The sequence below is a fragment of the Tachyglossus aculeatus genome, chromosome 5, assembly GCF_015852505.1.
Source record: "Tachyglossus aculeatus isolate mTacAcu1 chromosome 5, mTacAcu1.pri, whole genome shotgun sequence".
NCBI classification, from domain to species: domain Eukaryota; kingdom Metazoa; phylum Chordata; class Mammalia; order Monotremata; family Tachyglossidae; genus Tachyglossus; species Tachyglossus aculeatus.
The window spans coordinates 85,264,642-85,286,414 of record NC_052070.1 but is presented as its reverse complement, the minus strand read 5'-3'; the positions used below and the strand labels follow the sequence as shown (position 1 = coordinate 85,286,414).

Here is a 21,773-nt window from a genome sequence, read left to right as displayed (position 1 = left end):
TAAATACGATTGATTGATTTGATTGTGGGGAGGTGCTCAATAACTCTCGGCCAAGGCGAGTAATCCGTTGACTCTGAAACAGGGCCCGCTTCCTTAACGCTACGAGATGAAGTCTTAACCCGATGCTACTGAAATATAGATACACCGGTGGCCTTGGAGAAAGAAGTGAGCGAGCAGCAGCACGGCCTAATAGAGCACAGGGCAGGGAGTCAGAAGGACCTGGGTTCTAATCCCGACACGTGCTGCGTGACCATGGGCAAGTCACCCAACTTCTCTGTGCCTCAGTTTCCTCAACCATGAAATGGGGATACGTGTTCCCCCTCCTATTCCGACTGTGAGCTCCCTGCAGCGCAGGGACTGCCTGACCTAATTAACTTGTACCTTCCAGTGCTTAGACCAGTGTTTGACACTCAGGAAGTGTTTTAAAAAAAAATGAAGTGTTGACTTCTCCATCAACTTCTCGATATTCTTGGAGTGGGACATCATACAGCCCCACATTAAGACTGTTTAAACATGCTGAAGACTCATTTCATACTCAGGAAGAGAGCTCATGTAAACAATGACCTCAGAGCCTTTTCATTTTAAGACAGTCAGAAGCACGGGGGTGGAGGCGACAATCTTCATCTTTCACACAGACGGAATGCGTGGCTCCGCTCGGTCAGAGCTGACATAAATCTGCTGGAATCGACATTTCAGCACATCCCCCGCCCCACACCGCTCCTGGGGAGAACAATCGAGCTTTGTAGCCCTTTTGCAACGAAGCACAGATGGCCACTAAGAGGCAAATTCTTTGTTTCAGAGGCCGAAGAGGATATTCATAAAGCCGCTCCGGCTTGCTCCATTTAGGACATTAAAAATCCACCGTTCTCGGGAAGCTTGCGTCTTCATTGCTTGCGAACTCCACTTCGCTCTCAGCCGTCTCCCCTCTGTACATCCCCCACTCCCAGATCCTGACTTTTCTTGGCAGAAAGACCCCCTCCCCACCCCACCATCCCGTCTCCCTAATTGGCGGCAGACCCACCGCACGCATTTTACAAAAACCGCAGGAGAAAGGAGTCCCTTTTGCCAGATGAGCATTCTCCGAGTTTGCCTTTTTTCCCCTCTCGCTACACATAGGCCCTTTCCGCGGCCGACCTCGGGACCCACGACGGCCGATCCCTTTCGAAAAGCCGTCCGTCACGGCCACGGTAACCAAGAGATTAAACAAACGGTTTTATTTTCTTCCTCAGAAGGATAAACCGGGGGCCCCGGGTAGCCCACGTATAAAGCCTGAGATGCGGGGGAGGATTTGATACAAAAAGGATTATTTACAGAGAGGTGTAGGCGGCCGGCCCTCCCGAGGACCACGGCCGCCCCCATCAGCTACCAAAAAGGACCCTAACCACTGGCCGTCACCTGGAATTAAGACTGCCCTTCCAGCAGGGCAGGGGGAGATACCAGCCTCTTACCGACGTAAAGGGGGACGGAAGATTTGGGAATGTTGTTGCCCCGGGCAACCAGCGACTGCCCCGACTCTAAGACCACGGCCGACGGTTTCAGTCAGAGGGGTGATGCCCCCGTCCGCCATGTAAACATTAATTTGAGAAGCAGGGTGGAGGGTCCCGCTAAGGGAATGGCTCCCTCCGTCCTCACCGTTGTCCCTAAAGGCCCAGTGAAGGGGAGAGACACCCCATCTGGCCACCCTCCCCACCCGAACCCCACGGCCGAGGCCCCGACAGGATGGGAGAAAGGGGGGACGGTTGGACGCCAGGATCCCACCACCGGGCCTGGTCCATCCGTCCATCCGCCCGTCCTCCCACCCATCCATCACCTGTGCCCTGCGGGGGTGATGCTGGAGCCGCTTCTGGTATCTCCCAAGGGGAAGAGCAAGGCCAGCCTCTCACCCTCTTCCCCTCCAGAAGCGTGCCCCTCTCGCCCCTCGCCCCCACCCGGCGCCGGCTGGGCCGAAGGGCCGGGCCCGTGTCACCAGCCAATAATAATAATGGCGTTAAGTGCTTCCTATGTGCAAAGCACTGTTCTAAGCGCTGGCGGGGGGGCTACAAGGTGATCAGGTTGTCCCACTTGGGGCTCACAGTCTTAATCCCCATTTTCCAGATGAGGTCACCGAGAAGTCAAGCGGCTTGCCCAAGGTCACACAGCTGACAGGTGGCGGAGCCGGGATTCGAACCCATGACCTGCGACTCCCAAGCCCTGGCTCTTGCCACTGAGCCACGCTGCTTCCCCCGGGGGGGGCAAGAGGAGTCAGGGTCTCCGCGCCCCCGGCCCTCTGTGTCCTGGGGGGGAGGGGGCGGCTCAGACCAGCTCATCCAACAGGGTCCCCATACTCTGAGTGGGTTCGGGAGGGCCGGCGATTGGCTTGTTGCACATGGGACACACGGAGCGGACTTCCAGCCACTTCACCAGACACCTGCGGACAGAAGGACAGTCACGGGATTTGGGAAGCGCTTCCTCCGGGCCAAGCAACGCGGGTCGGATGCAGCCCCCGTCCCACGTGGGGCTCACGCTCCTCATCCCCCTTTTACAGATGAGGTCACTGGGGCCCAGAGAAGCAAAGCAACTCGCCCAGGGTCACCCAGCGGACACGTGGCGGAGTCGGAATTAGAACCCAGGTCCTTCTGATTCCCAGGCCTGCGCTCTATCCACTAAGCCACACTGCTTAGTTGGGCTCCTTCCTTCGCCTTTCCACCTCCATATTTTTTTTTTCCAGTGGTATCTGTTAAGCGCTTACTATGTGCCGGGCACTATAGTAAGTGCTGGAGTAGCTACAAGGTCGTCAAGTGTGGGTTTTTTTTTTTTGCTTTAAATGGTGTCTGTTAAGAGCTTATTGTGTGCCAGCCACTAAGCGCTGGGGTAAATACAAGCTAATCAGGCCGGACACAGTCCCTGTCCCCCATGAGGCTCACAGTCTTAATCTACTTGGGAGTCCGAAGGTCACGGGTTCTCATCCCGGCTCCACCGCTTGTCTGCTGTGTGAGCTTGGGCAAGTTACTTCCCTTCTCTGTGCCTCAGATACTGCATCCGAATAATGGGCGTTACGACTGTGAGCCCCACGTGGGGCAGGGACTGTGTCCAAACTGATTAACTTGCCTCTACCCCAGTGCTTAGAATAGTGCCGGGCACTTTGTAAATACTTAAAAATACCATTAAAAAACCCCCAAAATCTCCATTTTGCAGACGAGACAACTGAGCTTGTTATGGGCCGGGAACATATCTGCTAATTCCTCTCGTAGTGTACTCTCCCAAGCGCTCAGAACACTGCTCAGCACCCCCTTCTAGACTGTCTCTATGTGTTGCCGACTTGTACTTCCCAAGCGCTTAGTACAGTGCTCTGCACACAGTAAGCACTCAATAAATGCGATTGATTGATTGATAGTAAGCACCCAATAAATACCATTAATTGATTGATTGAGGCACAGAGGAGCTAAGCGACTTGCCCAAGGTCCCTTCTAGACTGTGAGCCCACTGTTGGGTAGGGACCGTCTCTATATGTTGCCAACTTGTACTTCCCAAGCGCTTAGTACAGTGCTCTGCAAACAGTAAGCACTCAATAAATACGATTGATTGATAGTGAGCACTCAATAAATACCATTAATTGATTGATTGAGGCACAGAGGAGCTAAGCGACTTGCCCAAGGTCCCTTCTAGACTGTGAGCCCACTGTTGGGTAGGGACCGTCTCTATATGTTGCCAACTTGTACTTCCCAAGCGCTTAGTACAGTAGTCAGCACACAGTAAGCGCTCAATAAATACGATTGATTGATTGATTTGATGTGGCAGAGCGGGAACTCTGCCAGGAACCCCAAGTCCTTCTAACTCCCAGGCCCGGGCTCTATCCACGAGGCCACACTGCTTCACCTGGACAGCCTGTCCAAGCAGGAGACTCCGCGTCAGAGACCCATCCCACCCACAGCCCCTGAAACTTTCTATTTATTTTGGTAATCAATCAATCAATCAATCGTGTTTATTGAGCGCTTACTGTGTGCAGTGTGCAGTGTACTGTGTGCAGTGCACATCATGTGGTAATGATGAGCATATAGCTATACTTCTATTTATTCTGACGATTTTGGCACCTGTCTCCATGTTTTGTTTTGTCGTCCGTCTCCCCCTTCTAGACTGGGAGCCCATTGTCGGGTGGGGACCGTCTATGTTGCCGACTTGTACTTCCCAAGCGCTTAGTACAGTGCTCTGCACACAGTAAATACGATGGAATGAATTTCCTGCTCCTCGCCCAGCGCCCACCCATAGCCCGGACAAGTCCCCGCCCGAAGCACAACCTCAGGAAGGGGGTAGGAATCCCCGTCCATTCTGGGAAGCCGTGGAGATCCCTCATGATGGTCCCTAAAACGCGTGGCCACACCTTCCCGCCACCCCCCTCTCGGTCTCCGTGGCAATAACTCACTTCCGGTGGAAAGCATGTTGGCACGGCAGCACGCCCAGCTCGTCTTTTCCCTTGAAGTCCTCCAGGCAGACGGCACAGGTCTGCTGCGGGGACAGGAGGGGACGGAGGGGACGGCGCGGGTCACCCGGCCAGGCCGGACCCGCCCCACATCCTCCTCGCCTCTTTGGCCCCTTCCCCCCCAGCTGGCTGCAGCCCCCCTCCAGGGAGAAAGGACGGGGGTGGGGGGGTAGGACATATTGTCCACCAACTTCCTGAGGAAAGACGGAGGAGAATGGAGGGGGCTCGGGGGAGGAGGAGGAAAAGGCAGGACTGGCGAATGAAACCCCTGCCGGTCTCACCTCCACAACATCGTCAAAATCCACCCTTTCCTCTCCATCCAAACCGCTACCCTGCTGGTTCAATCTCTCATCCTATCCCGACTGGATAACTGCATCAGCCTCCTCTCTGATCTCCCATCCTCCTGTCTCTCCCCACTTCGGTCTATACTTCACGCTGCTGCCTGGATCATCTTTGTGCGGAAACGCTCTGGGCGTGTTACTCCCCTCCTCAAAAATCTCCAGTGGCTGCCAGTCAACCTACGCATCAGGCAAAAACTCCTCACCCTGGGCTTCAAGGCTGTCCATCCCCTCGCCCCCTCCTACCTCTCCTCCCTTCTTTCCTTCTCCAGCTCAGCCCGCACCCTCCGCTCCTCCGCCGCTAATCTCCTCACCGTACCTCGTTCTCGCCTGTCCCGCCGTCGACCCCCGGCCCACATCCTTCCCCTGGCCTGGAATGCCCTCCCTCCCCACATTTGCCAAGCTACCTCTCTTCCTATGCCACCTGTATATATGTATATATGTTTGTACATATTTATTACTCTATTTATTTTACTGGTACCTATCTATTCTATTTATTTTATTTGGTTAATATGTTTGGTTTTGTTCTCTGTCTCCCCCTTCTAGACTGTGAGCCCACTGTTGGGTAGGGACCGTCTCTAGATGTTGCCAACTTGTACTTCCCAAACGCTTAGTACAGTGCTCTGCACACAGTAAGCACTCAATAAATATGATTGATTGATTGATTCCTCCCTTCAAAGCCCTACTGATAGCTCACCTCCTCCAGGAGGCCTTCCCAGACTGAGCCCCCTTTTTCCTCTCCCCCGCCCCATCCCCCCCGCCCTACCTCCTTCCCCTCCCCACAGCACCTGTATATGTTTGTACAGATTTATTCCTCTATTTATTTTACTTGTACATATTTACTATTCTATTTATTTTGTTAATGAGGTGCATATAGCCTTAATTCTATTTGTTCTGATGATTTTGACACCTTTCTACGTGTGCTGTTTTGTTGTCTGTCTCCCTCTTCTAGACCGTGAGCTCGTTACTGGGTAGGGACCGTCTCTCTATGTTGCCGACTTGTACTTCCCAAGAGCTTAGTACAGTGCTCTGCACACAGTAAGTGCTCAATAAATATGAATGAATGAATGAATTAATTAATGAATTAATGAAACAGCCAGTCGGAGGAAGCAGGGGCACGGTGGGTGATGAGAAGCCGCTGAAAGGGCCAGGACAGGTGGGATTTCCCATCCTGGAGTCCCAGAGGTGGGAAGACCCAGGGTGGGAATAGACAAACTGAAGCCCCCATTCCCTCCCCTCTTCCCACACCATTGGTTCATTCAATCGTACTTATCGAGCACTTCCTGTGTGCAAAGCACTGTATTAAGCGCTCGGGCAAGTACGATATGACAATAAACGAACATATTCCCTGCCCACAACGCGCTTCACTCACCCCGTATAAATGGAGCTTCTTGGCATCTCCTTTGAGAACAACCTGGAGGAGGAAGGAAGATTGACAGGAGACTTGAACGATGTCGGCTGCGGCCTGGAGGGGCCGGGGGGGACGGGATTCACCGGGGAAAGAAGCTCGCTGTGGGCAGGGGATGTGTCTACCAACTCTGTATATTGTGTTGTACTCCACCGAGCGCTCAGTACAGTGCTCCGCACCAGATAAGCGCTCAACAACTATGATTGATTGATTTAAGGGGCGCTCCACACCCCCTGCACCCCCAATCACCTCCTCCCAGTCAGTTGGATCCTTGGGAAACCAGACCACATGCCTAAAGCAAAGTATCCATAAACTCTGATATGCTGTACTCTCCCCAGCGCTTAGAACAGTGCTCTGCACACAGCAGCCCTCAATAAATGTAGTAATAATGATGGCATTTGTTCAGCGCTTACTTAGAGAAGCAGCGTGGCTCAGTGGAAAGAGCCCGGGCTTTGGAGTCAGAGGTCATGGGTTCAGATCCCGCTCTGCCACTTGTCAGCTGTGTGACTTCGGGCAAGTCACTTCACCTCTCTGGACCTCAGTTCGCTCGTCTGGAAAATGGGGATTAAGACCGTGAGCCCCCCGTGGGACAACCTCATCACCTTCTAACCTCCCCAGCGCTTAGAACAGTGCTCGGCACATAGTAAGCGCTTAATAAATGCTATCATTATTATTATGATGATGATGATGATGATGTGCCAAGCACTGTTTTAAGCACTGGGGGACATACGAGTTTAGCAGGTTGTCCCAGATGGGGCTCACAGTCTCAATATCCATTTTCCAGGTGAGGAAACTGAGGCCCAGAGAAGTGAAGTGACTTGCCCAAAGTCCCACAGCTGACAAGTGGCAGAGGCGGGATTAGAACCTACGACCTCCGACTTCCAAGCCCGCACTCTTTCCACCAAGCCACGCTGCGACTGCCGATAATAATAACAATAGTGGTATTTGTTCAGCGCTTACTATGCGCCAAGCACTACTCTTAGCACTGGGGTAGATACAAGCTAATCAGATTGGACAGTCCCCGTCCCACACGGGGCTCACAGTCTTAATCCCCATTTTGCAGATGAGGGAAGTGAGGCACAGAGAAGTGAAGTGACTTGCCCAAAGTCACACAGATGACAAGTGGCAGAGGCGGGATTAGAACCTACAACCTCTGACTCCCGGGCTTGTGCTCTTCCCCGCTAGGCCACGACGTTCAGACATTTTTCCGCAGAAGGAGGATTCTCCTCCGGGCCTCTGAGGACCTCCCAGAAGAGAATTTCCCGGGCCGGCAGCGAGGTGAGATGAGCCCCCATTTTCTAGCTGGTCCCTTGGCCTCCCTCGGGAAGAAACCGAGCCCCCTGGATGGTTGTGAGGCATCTGCCTGCCCGCAGGAGGGGAGATGGGCCCATTTTCCAGCTTGGATGAGTGTGCCATTTGAGGATGTTGTGACTCTACCCCATTACCTCTTTGTATCCGTACCGCTCGCTCTGGGCCTGATGGCGAAGTTTGCTGGAGGAGGAGAAGAGAGAGACAGAGAGACAGAGAGACGTTACTGAGGTTGGGGCCTAGATCCTCCCCCCCACCACTCTTTTAAGCGCTTGGGAAGCGCTTTTAATGGAATTTTTTAATGGAATTTATTATGCGCTTACTATGTGCCAGCCACTATACTGAGCACTGGGGTAGATCCAAGCTAATCAGGTGGGACACAGTAGTCCATGTCCCACATGGGGCTCACAGTCCTAATCCCCATTGGTCAGATGAGGTAATTGAGGCATTCATTCATTCATTCATTCATTCAGTCGTATTTATTGAGCGCTTACTGTGTGCAGAGCACTGTACTAAGCGCTTGGGAAGTCCAAGTTGGCAACGTCTAGAGACGGTCCCAACCCAACGGCGGGCTCACAGTCTAGAAGGGGGAGACAGACACAGTTCTCTCTACAGTGTGGGAAGGCCACTGTTGATGATGGTAATAATAATAATAATAAAAATAACAGTGGTGTTTGATAAGTGCTTTCTGTTATTATGGCATTTTGTTAAGTGCTTACTATGTGCCAAGCACTGTGCTAAACGCTGGGGTACACACAAGCCGAACCATGACCATGAAGGGGGAGACAGACACAGTTCTCTCTACAGTGTGGGAAGGCCACTGTTGATGATGGTAATAATAATAACAATAATAATAATAAAAATAACAGTGGTGTTTGATAAGTGCTTTCTGTTATTATGGCATTTTGTTGAGTGCTTACCATGTGCCAAGCACTGTGCTAAACGCTGGGGTACATACAAGCCGGACCATGACCATGAAGGGGGAGACAGACACAGTTCTCTCTACAGTGTGGGAAGGCCACTGTTGATGATGGTAATAATAATAATAATAATAAAAATAACAGTGGTGTTTGATAAGTGCTTTCTGTTATTATGGCATTTTGTTAAGCGCTTACTATGTGCCAAGCACTGTGCTAGACGCTGGGGTGCATACAAGCCGAACCATGACCATTAAGGGGGAGACAGACACAGTTCTCTCTACAGTGTGGGAAGGCCACTGTTGATGATGGTAATAATAATAATAATAAAAATAACAGTGGTGTTTGATAAGTGCTTTCTGTTATTATGGCATTTTGTTAAGCGCTTACTATGTGCCAAGCACTGTGCTAAACGCTGGGGTACATACAAGCCGAACCATGACCATGAAGGGGGAGACAGACACAGTTCTCTCTACAGTGTGGGAAAGCCACTGTTGATGATGGTAATAATAATAATAATAATAATAATAATAATAATAATAACAGTGGTGTTTGATAAGTGCTTTCTGTTATTATGGCATTTGGTTAAGTGCTTACTATGTGCCAAGCACTGTGCTAAACGCTGGGGTACATACAAGCTGAACCATGACCATGAAGGGGGAGACAGACACAGTTCTCTCTACAGTGTGGGAAGGCCACTGTTGATGATGGTAATAATAATAATAATAATAAAAATAACAGTGGTGTTTGATAAGTGCTTTCTGTTATTATGGCATTTGGTTAAGTGCTTACTATGTGCCAAGCACTGTACCAAACGCTGGGGTACATACAAGCCGAACCATGACGTGGTTCAGATTGCAGTCACCGCAGACTGCCCAGATTTAGATTTAGCAATTGCACATGAGCCCACCCGGTTACAAACTGTAGCATCATTGCTATTATTTCATTACGGCATTTGTGAGGTGCTCACTCTGTGTCAAGCACTGTACTAAGTGCTCAGGGGGAGGGGATACAAGATAATCAGGTCAGACAGAGTCCCCGTCCCCCACGGGGCTCACCATCTAAGGAGGACGGAGAACAGACACTTAATCCCCGTTTTATAGTTGATGACCAAACAGCCCGAGAATCCCCACCGGTTCTTACCAGGTGGCAACCTGGTTTCTGACTCTGTTCTTCCCGTCCGCCCACTCCCCCGGAGCTCTGCAAACGGGGCCAGGCGCTCTGACGCTCGGCCCAGATTTTTCGGCCAGAAGCTCCAAAACCTCCCGCCGCCTCGTGCCAAAGACCCCCCATGGCCACCCACCTCAGAGCTCTTTCCAGCTGGCCCTATGAGCTAGCCTCCACCTCCTTCGGTAGCCCCTGGGCTCGGCGGACAGGGCCGTCCCACTCCCCCACCCCTGATCCGCTTCCGTCGCTGCAGCCGTCCGGGGCCCAGCCGCTCTCCGTCGCCCCGACAATGATAATAAGAAGGATTGCGGTATTTGTCAAGCACTTACTATGTGCCCGGCGCTCTACTAAGCACCAGGATAGATACAAGGCAATCAGATTGGACACGCTCCCTGTCTCACACGGGGGCTCACGTTCTTCATCCCCATTTTCCAGATGAGGGAGCTGAGGCCCGGAGAAGGGAAGCGACTTCCCAAGCGCTTAGTACAGTGCTCTGCACACAGTGAGTTGATTGATTGATTGACTTTTAGACTGTGAGCCCACTGTTGGGTAGGGACTGTCTCTATATGTTGCCAATTTGTACTTCCCAGGCGCTTAGTACAGTGCTCTGCACATAGTAAGTGCTCAATAAATACGATTGATGATGATGATGACTTGCCCAAGGTCCTCCCGACAACCAGGCCCGGGCTCTATCCAGCAGGCCCCGAAGGCCCCGAAGGCCCCGAAGTCCCTTTTAGACTGTGAGCCCACTGCTGGGTAGGGACTGTCTCTATATGCTGCCAATTTGTACTTCCCAAGCGCTTAGTACAGTGCTCTGCACATAGTAAGCTCTCAATAAATACAATTGATGATGATGGTGACTTGCCCAAGGTCCTCCCGACAACCAGGCCCGGGCTCTATCCAGCAGGCCCCGAAGGCCCCGAAGTCCCTTTTAGACTGTGAGCCCACCGTTGGGTAGGGACTGTCTCTATATGTTGCCAACTTGTGCTTCCCAAGCGCTCAGTACAGTGCTCTGCACATAGTGAGCGCTCAATAAATACGATTGATGATGATGATGAAGGCAGGAGCGCAGAAGGGCCCCGCTGGGAGCCGGGGAGGGCAGAGGCCAAAGGGCGAGGCAACGGGGCGTCGGGGTGACAGATGCCAAGGCCAGCGACACGCAGACGTCTAAAAATAGTGAGCGCTCGGGGGACGGGGTGGGGGAGACGGCGGCCTGGGTGATCCCTCTCCCCACCAAACAATGCCGCCGGGCCCCCAAATAACCGCTCCTTTCCTGCCGCTTCCCGCCTCTCCGGCCCCTCATCCTGTCCCGGGGCAGGGGCCGGCCCTGGGGGAGGACAGGAGAAGGAGGGAAGAGAGGCCCCTGCTCAGCTCCGATGGAGGAGAAGGAGGCGGGGGAGCGAGGCGGGCAGGAGTCCAACTGAGCTGAGAAGGAAACAGAGACGCATGGGGAGGAAGTGGCTTCTGTGCTTGTGTATCCTTCTATATTTAGAAGCACCCAGAGACACAGGCACCCGCTTCCACAGAGCCATACTCGACGCCCGGACGGAGAGGGACCGTGACCCGCCAGCCAGGCTTGGGGGCGGGTGGTTCCTGGGACGGCCGTCTCACCCTGCTGCTTGGGCAAGGAAAGCCCAGAGGCCTGGGCGTCGCGCAGCTCTTCCCCGGCTCCCCCACCACGGCAGAGCCGGAGAAGAGAAAAAAGCCAGGAGGGTCCCCGGTCCCCAGTCTTCTCACCTGGAAACGGATCCCTCAGTCCAAGAGGCCAAGCTGCCCCTGGTTGCGGGGGGAAGAGGGGAAGGAGGAGGAAGACACTGCAATCCCTCAGCCCCTCACCTTTTCTCCGGCCCGGCTCCCTCATTCCATCTTCTAGACCGTGAGCCCACTGTTGGGTAGGGACTGTCTCTCTATGTTGCCAACTTGGACTTCCCAAGCACTTAGTACAGTGCTCTGCACACAGTAAGCGCTCAATAAATATGATTGATTGATCCTCCCACCTTTAAGTCCTCCTCCCCCTGCCCGCCACCAGTAACCAGGGAGGTCTGCAGAGAGAGGGGGGCAGATTTCCAAAGAGATCTGTGGCCCTTAAATAAATAAACCACTGCGGCCTCTATCCGGCACCTGGCTCTGAAAGGCTCTTATCCTGCCCGTGCTCTGGAGCACGGAGGGGGAGGAGTGCTTTACAAGGGACACGCAGGTCCAGGAATATAGATAACAATAATAGTAATAATAGCATTTATTAAGCCTCCGCTATAGTGGAAACACTGTGCTAAGCACAGCGGTCGGTACAGGATAATCGGATCTAACACAATCCCCGTCCTTTTTCTTTTTAAGGCATTTGTTAAGCGCTTTCTATATGCCAGGCACTGTACTAAGCGCTGGTTGGACAGAGTCCATGTCCTACATGAAGCTCACAGTCCTGATCCCCTTTATTACAGATGAGGTAACTGAGGCACAGAAAAGTTGTGACTTGCCCAAGGTCACAAAGGTCCCTTATAGACTGTGAGCCCACGGTTGGGTAGGGACCGTCTCTATATGTTGCCAACTTGTACTTCCCAAGCGCTTAGTACAGTGCTCTGCACACAGTAAGCGCTCAATAAATACGATTGAATGAATGAATGAATGAACAAAGCAGACCAGTAGTGGAGCGGGGATTAGAACCGAGGTCCTCTGGCGCCCAGGCCACGATGCTTCTTTCACAGGGTTCACAAGCTAAGAGAGGCAAGGGTTATTATCCCATTTTACATCGGAGGAAACTAAGGCACAGAAAGCCTAAGTAACTTGTCCAAGGTCATCTGTAAAATGGTCATCATCTGTAAAATGGGGGTTCATCTGTAAAATGGGGGATGACTGTGAGCCCCCCGTGGGACAACCTGATCACCTTGTATCCCCCCAGCGCTTAGAACAGTGCTTTGCACATAGTAAGCGCTTAATAAATGCCAAAAAAAAAAAGTCACACTGCATGCCAGTGGAAGAGCTGGTACTAGAACCCAGGCTTCCTCACCCCAGTCCCAGGCCCTTTCTATCAATCTAAGGCCTTTATTGAGCACATCCTGTGTGCAGAGCAGTGTGGCTCAGTGGAAAGAGCCTGGGCTTTGGAGTCAGAGGTCATGGGTTCAAATCCCGGCCCCGCCAACCGTCAGCGGTCTTCTAGACTGTGAGCCCGCTACTGGGTAGGGACCGTCTCTATATGTTGCCAACTTCCCAAGCGCTTAGTCCAGTGCTCTGCCCACAGTAAGCGCTCAAGAAGTACGACTGAATGAACGAATGAGCTCAGTGTTTGGGAAAGTAGATGAGTGGGTAGACGTGCTCCCTGCCCACAAGGAACCGTTATCAGGCCACACTTCCTCCATCTCCATCTGGATGAGATGAAGTCAACGTTCGGCTTTTTTCCATCCTCCCCTGACCGAGCCCAGTGTGGGACTTTCTCTTCTACTCGGAGACTAAGCCGAGGCCCCCCAGCCCCGGAGCGAGGAAGAGGAAGTCTGAAGCAACAGGGGGGGAGTGTGAGTTCTCAGCAGCCCCGGGGGCATGACCTCCTGAAGCAAGTCATGAAGCAACACTGGTTCCTGGACTGCCCCAACGGAGGCAAGCGAGAAGTAGCGTGAAAGTCCCTTCGCTTCTCTGTGCCTCGGTAACATCACCTGTGAAAAGGAGATGAAGACTGCGGGTCCCACGTGGGATCATGGACTTTGTCCAACCTGATTAGCTCGCCTCTACCCCAAGCGCTGAGTACAGTGCCTGGCACACAGTAAGTGCTTAACAAATGCCATTAAAAAAAAATAGTCCTCCCTTTCCTGGGCCAGTCATATTTATTGAGCACTTTACTGTGTGCAGAGCAATCAATCAATCAATCAATCAATCGTATTTATTGAGCGCTTACTGTGTGCACAGCACTGGACTAAGCGCTTGGGAAGTACAAGTTGGTAACATACAGAGACAGTCCCTATCATCATCAATCGTATTTATTGAGCACTTACTGTGTGCAGAGCACTGGACTAAGCGCTTGGGAAGTACAAGTTGGCAACATATAGAGACAGTCCCTACCCAACAGTGGGCTCACAGTCTAAAAAGGGGGAGACAGAGAACAAAACCAAAACATACTAACAAAATAAAATAAATAGAATGGATATGTACAAGTAAAATAAATAAATAAATAAATGGAGTAATAAATATGTACAAACATATATACATATATACAGGTGCTGTGGGAAAGGGAAGGAGGTAAGATGGGCACTGTACTAAGTGCTTGGGAAAGTCCAATACAGCAATAAGCAGACCACATTCCCTGCTCACAATGAGCTTACAGTCTAGAGGGGGAGACGGACATTAATCTAAATAAATAAATTACAGATATGTATATAAGTGCTGTGGGGCTGGGAGCGGGAATGTAAGGTTTCCACCCAACATTTAAGACACTTTCTGTCTTCCTATTGTCTTTCCCTCTCCCTTTTTTTTTAAATGCTATCTGTTTCATGCTTATTATATATCAGACACTGTAGTAGGCGCTGGGGTAGATTCACAATAACCAGGTTGGACACGGGTTACTCTTATAAAGCATTTTAGATCTTTTACTGGGTATAAACATATATATATATATATGTTGCCAACTTGTACTTCCCAAGCGCTTAGTACAGTGCTCTGCACACAGTAAGCACTCAATAAATACGATTGATGATGATGGTTGGGTGGGCACCTCTACTAGCTAGCAGAGCAAAAAGCACCTCTGGGCTGGAGGAGAAAGAAGTGAGTGCCAACAGGTAGAGGAGAAAGGGAAAGGTTGACAGTTTCTCAACTCGTTGAGTTTACAGACAGAAGACGCGGTTGGAGTTTATTCTACGGCAACTTTATATTTCGTGGGTGAAACAGACTGCAGAAATCCCGGCCTGTGAAAACCCTGCCCTAAACCCACTGTCCTACTCAGAGGATTGCCGGGAATAATGTACTAGATTGTCGATCCTTAAGGGCGGGAATCGCACCTACTTACTCTACCGGACTCTCGCAAGTGCTCGGTATAGTGCTCAGCGCAGAGTCAGCGTTCAGGACATGCCACTGATTGAGTGATAGCTTCAGCTTTTCTTTTCCAAAAACCAGACCACGTAAGCGAGGAAGCCCTAGGCTAAAATTGAGGCCTGGGGCAAAGTGGCGGGGTTGGAGATTCCCAGGAGCGCAGGGGGAAGTGCTGTCCGTATCTAACGCCCGTTGCCTCCTGCCTCCCGCCGAGAGCGTGCATGCCCGGGCTTATGAATGGGCATTTGAAGGATGTTCCCAAGTCCACATTCCTGGGTAACCTTGCTGCAACGAGCCAGTGATTCCGAGCAACCCCACGATAACCAAGCGAGTGTGACCAGGGCGCCGTCTGGGCGCGATGACCTTGCATTCCAACAACCCGGGAGGCCTGAGCACTGACAGATGAGGGCCTGGGGGCGAACCCACAAGAGTGGAGGGCAACCTCAGGGTGGCAGATCTAACTTGAATCCCCCCCGCTGGGTGACCGAAGGGCGGTCCCCGCGTCTGCCACCCTCTCCTCCTCTCCCACCCCTCCGCCCCTCTGAGCGCCCACCTGATGAAGTAGCAACAGAAGATGAGGCTGAGCACGAAGACGAAGATGCCGGTGCCGAAGATGACCATGTAGATGTTGAGTGGGAGATCCTGGAAGCTGATGGGAGGCATCGCACACGACCTGTTGGCATGAACTAGTCCCAGACCACAGAAACACCCTGGGAAGGATAAAGGAAAAACACTATCATCACACACCGGGTACGCAGAAAGCCCACTTGGAGACCGTTCACTAAACTCGGCCTTCTCCTCCTCCTTCCCAGTCTCTTTTGTTTTTTTTAATGGTATCTGTTGAGCGTTTCTTGGGTGGCCAACACCATACTAAGCCCTGGGGTAGATACAAGATCGTCAAGAGAGACACAGTCCCTGTCCCATATGGGGCTCGTGGTCTAAAGGGAAGGAAGAAGAGGTGTTTAATCCCCACTTGATGCATGAAGAAACGGAGGCCCAGAGAAGTGAAGTGACTTGTCCAAGACAGCAGGCAGGAGGCAGAGCGAGGGTTATAACTCAGGTCGTCTAACTCCCAGATTAGGGCTCTTAGCTACTTCTCTGGAAGTCTGCTTTTGGGCAATTCCCTGCTCACTAATACTCTGCTTTGGGGCAATTCCCCACTCGTTAATACCTTTGACAAAGGCAAAGAGAGTAGAGGAAGAGGTTCGAGCTTTAGGCAGCAGATATCTGGCTCTGCAGTTTGCCTGGGGACAAGGGGAGGGTTTTACGTGGCTCAGTGGATAAAGCACCGGCCCAGGAGTCAAAAGGACCCGGGTTCATTCATTCAATCACATTTATTGAGCGCTTTCCGTGTGCAGAGCACTGTACTAAGCGCTGGGGAAGTACAAGTCGGCAACATATGGAGACGGTCCCTACCCGACAACGGGCTCACAGTCTAGAAGGGGGAGACAGACAACGGAGCTAAACAAGTAGACAGGTGTCAATACCATCAGAATAAATAGAATTATAGCTATCTACACATCGTTAATAAAATAGAGTAAATATGTACAAATATATACAAGTGCTGTGGGGAGGGGGAGGGGATAGGGGTTCTCATCCCAGCTCTGCCACTTGTCTGCTATGTGACCCTGGCAAGTCACTTAACTTCTCTGGGCCTCAGTTACCTCATATGTAAAATGGGGATTAAGATTGCGAGCCCCACGTGGGACAGGGACCGTGTCCAACCTGACTGACTTGTATCTACCCCGGCGCTTAGAACAATGCTGGGCACATAGAAAGCGCTTAACAAGTACCACAATTATCCTCAAAAATCCAGGGATAGAGTTGGAAAGGGATTGGGGAAGCCAACCAACCCTCCCCCCTCCCCAAGGCAGGACTGCACCTTAATTACTGCACACAGGAAAGAGAGAACGAGAGAAAGAGAGCGAGCGAGAGAGAAATCAATCGTATTGATTGATCGCTTACTGTGCGCAGAGCACTGTACTAAGTGCTTGGAAGAGTACAACAGAGTTGGTAGATACCTTCCCCGCTCACAACGAGCTTACAGTTTAGAGGGGCAAGACAGACATTAATAGAAACAAATAAACTACAGCTACGGACATAAGTGTCTCAGGGCTGAGGGAGGGGTGACAAAGAGGAACAGAAAAAGAAAGGGAGAGAGTCCCAAAGGATTAAACCCACTGTTGGGTAGGGACCGTCTCTATATGTTGCCAACTTGTACTTTCCAAGCGCTTAGTCCAGTGCTCTGCACACAGTAAGTGCTCAATAAATACGATTGATTGATGATTGATTGATTAGAATGTAAGTCTGCTATGTTTTGTTTTGTTGTCTGTCTCCCCCTTCTAGACTGTGAGCCCGTTGTTGGGTAGGGACCGTCTCTATATGTTGCCAACTTGGACTTCCCAAGCGCTTAGTCCAGTGCTCTGCACACGGTAAGCGCTCACTAAATACGACTGAATGAATGAATGAGTGAATGAATGGCAGCCCCGTGTTCTTTTTCCTCTGGGGGACCCTAGGAAAGTTGACTGAAAGAGAGGACACTGTGTCATTGCTGCCCACTAAAACTCGCTCTTCCAAAAGGCTGCACGGTCCCAGAAAAGAGAGAGTCACTCTTACCACCCCCATTCCCACCGGGTGAGCTGAGGAACACCCCGAAACCTTCCAGCAGGGCAATTCGGGGCTCAACGGGGAGGGCGCGGGCCGCCAACTCTTATCCTTTCCCCAGGCTGGCTCCTCCAAAAGGCACCTTTACCTCGGTGAAAGGCGAAGCAAGGAGGAGAGAGAGGGGCCAAGAGGAGGCGGGAGGAAGTGTGGGAGCCCAGAGGAGGGCCCTTCCAAGGGGAGAGGAGAAAAAGAGGAGAGAGCCCAAAAAAGCCGTCCAAAGGGCCAGACCCCAGAGTCCCATCGCGTCCCTCTCTCTCAGGAAGGAAACCTTCTCTGCCCCATCCACCGTGCGGAACACCCTCAGCTCCGGGGGCACCGCACAATGGGCCGCAGTTGATGTCACGGAAGGCCTCCTTCCTCTCAAACGCTACGTTTCCCCATCTGCCACTACCCAGGAAGCTTCAGAGCAGGGCACGATGGAGGGTGCAGTCTACAGGGACAGAGATACGGTACGGTTTTTTTGCTGGTATTTGTTAAGCGCTTCCTATAGGCCGGGCACCGTACGAAGCGCCGGGGCAGACGCCAGCTGATCGGGTTGGACACAGTGTCTGGCCCACACGGCGCTCGGGGTCTTAATCCCCCTTTACAGATGAGGGAACTGAGGCACAGAGAATCAATCATCAATCATATTTATTGAGCGCTTACTGTGTGCGGAGCACTGTACTAAACACTTGGGAAGTACAAGTTGGCAACTTATCATCATCATCATCAATCATATTTATTGAGCGCTTACTGTGTGCAGAGCACTGTACTAAGTGCACGGGAAGTCCAAGTTGGTAACATGTAGAGACAGTCCCTACCCAGCAGTGGGCTCACAGTCTAAAAGGGGGAGACAGACAACAAAACCAAACGTACTAACAAAATAAAATAAATAGAATAGATATGTACAAGTAAAATAAATAAATAGAGTAATAAATATGTACAAACATATATACAGGTGCTGTGGGGAAGGGAAGGAGGCAAGATGGGGGCGATGAGAAGGGGGAGACAGACAACAAAACCAAATGTACTAACAAAATAAAATGAATAGAATAGATATGTACAAGTAAAATGAATAAATAAATAGAGTAATAAATATGTACAAACATATATACAGGTGCTGTGGGGAAGGGAAGGAGGTAAGATGGGGGCGATGAAGGAGGTAAGGAGGTAAGATGGGGGCGATGAAGGAGGTAAGAAGGAGGTAAGATGGGGGATCTCCCCCTTTTAGACTGTGATCCCACTGTTGGGTAGGGACTGTCTCTAGATGTTGCCAACTTGTACTTCCCAAGCGCTTAGTACAGTGCTCTGCACACAGTAAGCGCTCAATAAATACGATTGATGATGATGATGATGATGAAGAGGGGGATGAGTGGGAGAGGAAGGAAGGGGCCCAACATCACACAATGGACAAGTGGCGGAGCCGGGACTAGAACCCAGGTCCTTCTGACTCCCGAGCCTGTGCTCTATCCACAAGGCCATGCTGCCGTGTTTATTTTTTTCCGGTCTTCGTTGGGCATTTACTACGCGTCGAACTCTGTTCTAAGCGCTGAGGTACAGGTTAATTAGGTTGGACTCCCTCCCCGCCTCACATGGGGCTCACAGTCTAAAAGGGGGAGACAGAGAACAAAACCAAACATACTAACAAAATAAAATAGAATAGATATGTACAAGTAAAATAAATAAATAAATAGAGTAATAAATATGTACAAACATATGTACAGGTGCTGTGGGGAAGGGAAGGAGGTAAGATGGGGGCGATGAAGGAGGTAAGAAGGAGGTAAGATGGGGGATCTCCCCCTTTTAGACTGTGAGCCCACTGTTGGGTAGGGACAGCATCACGTGGACAGCATCAGTCCCCATTTTCCAGATGAGGTAAATGAGGCACAGAAAAGTGATTTATCCAAGGTCACAGAGCAAGCAATTGGCAGAGCAGGATTAGAACCCAGGCCCTCCGACTCCCAAGCCTGTGCTCTTTCCACTAGACCAATCAATCAATCAATTGTATTTATTGAAGGCTTACTTATGCACAGAGCATTGTACTGAGCACTTCGGAGAGTTCAATACCACAGAGAAGCAGCGTGGCCAACTGGATAGAACACGGGCCTACGTGTCAGGTGGTCGTGGGTTCTAATCCCGGCTCTGCCACTTGTCTGCTGTGTTACCTTGGGCAAGTCACTTCACCTCTCTGGGCCTCAGTTACCTCATCTGGAAAATGGGGACTGATGCTGTCCACCTGGGACAGGGACCCATTTGCCTGGATCCAACCCAGTGCTTAGTAGAGTCCCTGCCACATGGTAAGCACTAAACGAACAGCCATAATTATTATTATTATTGGATACATTCCCTGCCCACAACAAGCTTACAGTCTAGACCGCACTGCTTCCCTGCCAGGACCAAAAGTAGCAATCCAGCCCTCCCTCCAGAGGAGATGTACCCCTGAGCAGTGGTCTGAGGAGGCAGGAAGCAGGTGGGAATAATAATAATAATAATAATAATAATAATAATCATCATCATCATCATCATCATGGCATTTGTTAGGCGCTTACTATGTGCCAAGCACAGTTCTAAGCACTGGGGTAGATACAAGGTTATCAGGTTGTCCCATATGGGGCTCACAGTCAATCCCCATTTTACAGATAAATAATAATAATCATAATAATGGCATTTATTAAGCGCTTACTATGTGCAAAGCACTGTTCTAAGCACTGGGGAGGTTACATGGTGATCAGGTTGTCCCACGGGGGGCTCAGGGTTTTAATCCCCATTTTACAGATGAGGGAACTGAGGCCCAGAGAAGTGAAGTGACTTGCCCAAAGTCACACAGCTGACAAGTGGCGGAGCCGGAATTTGAACCCATGACCTCTGACTCCAAAGCCTGTGCTCTTTCCACTGAGTCACACTGCTTCCCTATGAAGTAACTGAGGCCCAGAGAAGTTAAGCGACTTGCCCAGAGTCACACAGCTATGTGGCAGAGCCGGAATTTGAACCCATGACCTCTGACTCCAAAGCCTGGGCTCTTTCCACTGAGCCACACTGCTTCTCTATGAGGTAACTGAGGCCCAGAGAAGTTAAGCAACTTGCCCAAAGTCACACAGCTGGCAAGTGGCAGAGCCGGAATTTGAACCCATGACCTCTGACTCCAAAGCCTGTGCTCTTTCCACTGAGTCACACTGCTTCTCTATGAGGTAACTGAGGCCCAGAGAAGTTAAGTGACTTGCCCAAAGTCACACAGCTGGCAAGTGGCGAAGCCGGGATTTGAACCCATGACCTCTGACTCCGAAGACTGTGCTCTTTCCCCTGAGCCACGCTGCTTCTCTATGAGGTAACTGAGGCCCAGAGAAGTTAAGCGACTTGCCCAAAGTCACACAGCTGGCAAGTGGCGGAGCCGGGATTTGAACCCATGACCTCCGACTCCAAAGCCCGGGCTCTTTCCACTGAGCCACGCTGCTTCTCTGTTGTACTGTACTCTCTGTTGTATTTCTTGTGTTGTAGTTCTGTTGTACTCTCCCAAGCGTAGTGCAGTGCTGTGCACACAGAAAGCGCTCAATAAATACCATCGATCGATGGCACCTGAGGCTTGTCCAGAATTGCTTTAGGGAGGTGATTTATCTTTAAGCAACCCCCATAGGCTAAGCAAGAAAGGCAGCCTAGGGGTTTTTCCTCTACCCTTTCATGGAATTTGTACATATTGTACATATTGTACATATTTATTACTCTATTTATTTATTTAACAAAATTAAATCCATCAGGTCCGACCTCCCCAAAGTCTCTTCCCCCCTTTCTCCAACCCCCCGGCTCTCAACATTCTCTGCTACTCTCCCATCCTTCCCAGTGGTATCCTCAGAGGAACTCTCCTCCCTCCTCTCAAGTGCTACTCCGGCCACCTGTGCTTCTGACCCCATTCCCTCTCATCTTATGAAATCTCTCGCTCCATCCCTTCTCCCCTCCTTAACTTCCATCTTCAACCGCTCACTCTCCACTGGTTCCTTCCCCTCTGCCTTCAAACATGCCCATGTCTCTCCCATCCTAAAAAAACCCTCTCTTGACCCCACCTCACCTTCTAGTTATCGTCCCATATCCCTCCTACCATTCCTTTCCAAACTCCTTGAACGAGTTGTCTACACGCGCTGCCTAGAATTCCTCAACAACAACTCTCTCCTCGACCCCCTCCAGTCTGGCTTCCGTCCCCTTCATTCCACGGAAACTGCGCTCTCAAAGGTCACCAATGACCTCCTGCTTGCCCAATCCAACGGCTCATACTCTGTCCTAATCCTCCTCGACCTCTCAGCTGCCTTTGACACTGTGGACCACCCCCTTCTCCTCAACACGTTATCTGACCTTGGCTTCACAGACTCCGTTCTCTCCTGGTTCTCCTCTTATCTCTCCGGTCGTTCTTTCTCAGTCTCTTTTGCAGGCTCCTCCTCCCCCTCCCATCCTCTTACTGTGGGGGTTCCCCAAGGTTCAGTGCTTGGTCCCCTTCTGTTCTCAATCTACACTCACTCCCTTGGTGACCTCATTCGCTC

At 51.1% G+C, this 21,773-nt stretch overlaps 1 protein-coding gene across 2 annotated transcripts in view; it reads right to left on the bottom strand.

Moving 5' to 3' along the window:
* Positions 1-2,159: 2,159 nt before the first annotated feature.
* The window catches only part of RNF122 (ring finger protein 122), a 29,909-nt gene continuing 10,295 nt past the window's right edge, over positions 2,160-21,773 (bottom strand). The window contains exons 2-6 of one of the 2 annotated variants that reach the window (XM_038746300.1): positions 15,158-15,314; positions 7,648-7,693; positions 6,167-6,208; positions 4,400-4,482; positions 2,160-2,407 (exon numbers count right to left, since the gene is read on the bottom strand). In XM_038746300.1, the coding sequence (XP_038602228.1) occupies positions 2,293-2,407; positions 4,400-4,482; positions 6,167-6,208; positions 7,648-7,693; positions 15,158-15,314 (443 nt within the window). In that variant the 3' untranslated portion in view covers positions 2,160-2,292. The remainder of the gene's footprint in view (positions 2,408-4,399; positions 4,483-6,166; positions 6,209-7,647; positions 7,694-15,157; positions 15,315-21,773) is intronic. The other variant, XM_038746301.1, reaches the window with a different exon arrangement.